At 50.0% G+C, this 1,233-nt stretch overlaps 1 protein-coding gene across 1 annotated transcript in view; it reads left to right on the top strand.

Annotated features, from left to right (window-relative positions):
• The first annotated feature begins 776 nt into the window (after positions 1–776).
• LOC106892914 (cytochrome c oxidase protein 20 homolog) overlaps positions 777–1,233 on the top strand; it is a 5,144-nt gene continuing 4,687 nt past the window's right edge. The window contains exons 1-2 of the mRNA XM_014950484.1: positions 777–807; positions 992–1,217. Coding sequence (XP_014805970.1) covers positions 777–807; positions 992–1,217 — 257 coding nt within the window. The remainder of the gene's footprint in view (positions 808–991; positions 1,218–1,233) is intronic.

Below are 1,233 nucleotides of genomic sequence, written 5' to 3'. Positions count from 1 at the left end.
GGAAGCACTGAGGCTTGTTTCTAATCCATCAGAGATTTAAAATAGCTTATGCAAATATACAATAGGACTTCTCAACTAGCGATACATGAAAAACAACTCTGTGTAAACATGCATTGTTTTTAAAATCCTGAAAACACTAAGTAACAACAGAAAATTCAAACTGGCTTAAATTTCAGTGTGTCAAAGACCATTTTATTTAGCACAGGATTAAAAACCAAACAAAAAAAACAAGGTCTTGAAGATATTTCATTCATCCTGGGAAAGTTACATGCTTCAAGACACACTATTTTTTAAATCAAAGAGTACTATGTATCTCTCATCCATGTTGTATGTCATTGCTGAGATGGAAAAGGTCCAAAATTGAACCCACCCTGTAATTCACTACTTATTGGGTGGACACTTGTTTTCTTGAAGCAAAATGCATTTTTACAGTATCTTGCAGAACTATAAAACTCTGTCCTATATTACTCAGCACTACCTCTTCAAGTATTACTACAGGTACGATTAGTTATCAAAGGCCTCATCTCCAGTACATCTACCGAATTTAGCACAGAACTTTGCCTAAAGTCACTAGTGCTTTGCCAGATGTAGTTGTAAAACGTCCCACATCTTCACTCCTTTTGAAACAATTCTTCCTCCACCTCCTTCCCCCTACCACCAGGGTACTTATGTCCCAGTTGCGTGTCACCTTTTCCTCATCCCACCCCAGCACTCTGGGCTCCTTCCTGCCCAAAATGAAAATAACCTCGATGTTGGAAGGGACCTTTAAGACCACGATGTCTGCATCATTCAGGCCACCTGCACCCCGTGAGGGATCCTGTAACCTCCTTCTCCCGCTAGGTGCTACTCACTAAGCACGTCCCCCTCTCCTCCTCCTGCTACTACCCTTTTAGATTTAACAGCTCGGACAGGCTGAGGCCTAGGCCCTCGGGCTGCTGCGCTGCGGCAGGGCCTCTCCCCGAAGACTGATGGAGCTGCCTTGAGCCGCCAGCTGCTTTCGAACCCGTGCTCAACGCCCTCGGCGGCAGCACGGAGGGCCGCGGCCCACAGCGCGACAGAGAGGCACGTGGGGGGACCTGCGCCATCCTCCCCGCGCAGGAAGGGCCTGAGGAGAACCCGGCGCCGGCCCGCGAGGGTGCCGAAGCTGCCCCCTCTCACCGCACCGAGCCGGGAACGCCGCCACCGGAGCGGCAGGGGCCGACCCTGCCCCGCACCCCGTGCGCCGCCGAGCCC

Source organism: Calidris pugnax, unplaced genomic scaffold, assembly GCF_001431845.1.
Source record: "Calidris pugnax isolate Ruff unplaced genomic scaffold, ASM143184v1 scaffold24, whole genome shotgun sequence".
NCBI lineage: Eukaryota > Metazoa > Chordata > Aves > Charadriiformes > Scolopacidae > Calidris > Calidris pugnax.
This window is presented reverse-complemented; position numbering and strand designations above follow the sequence as displayed.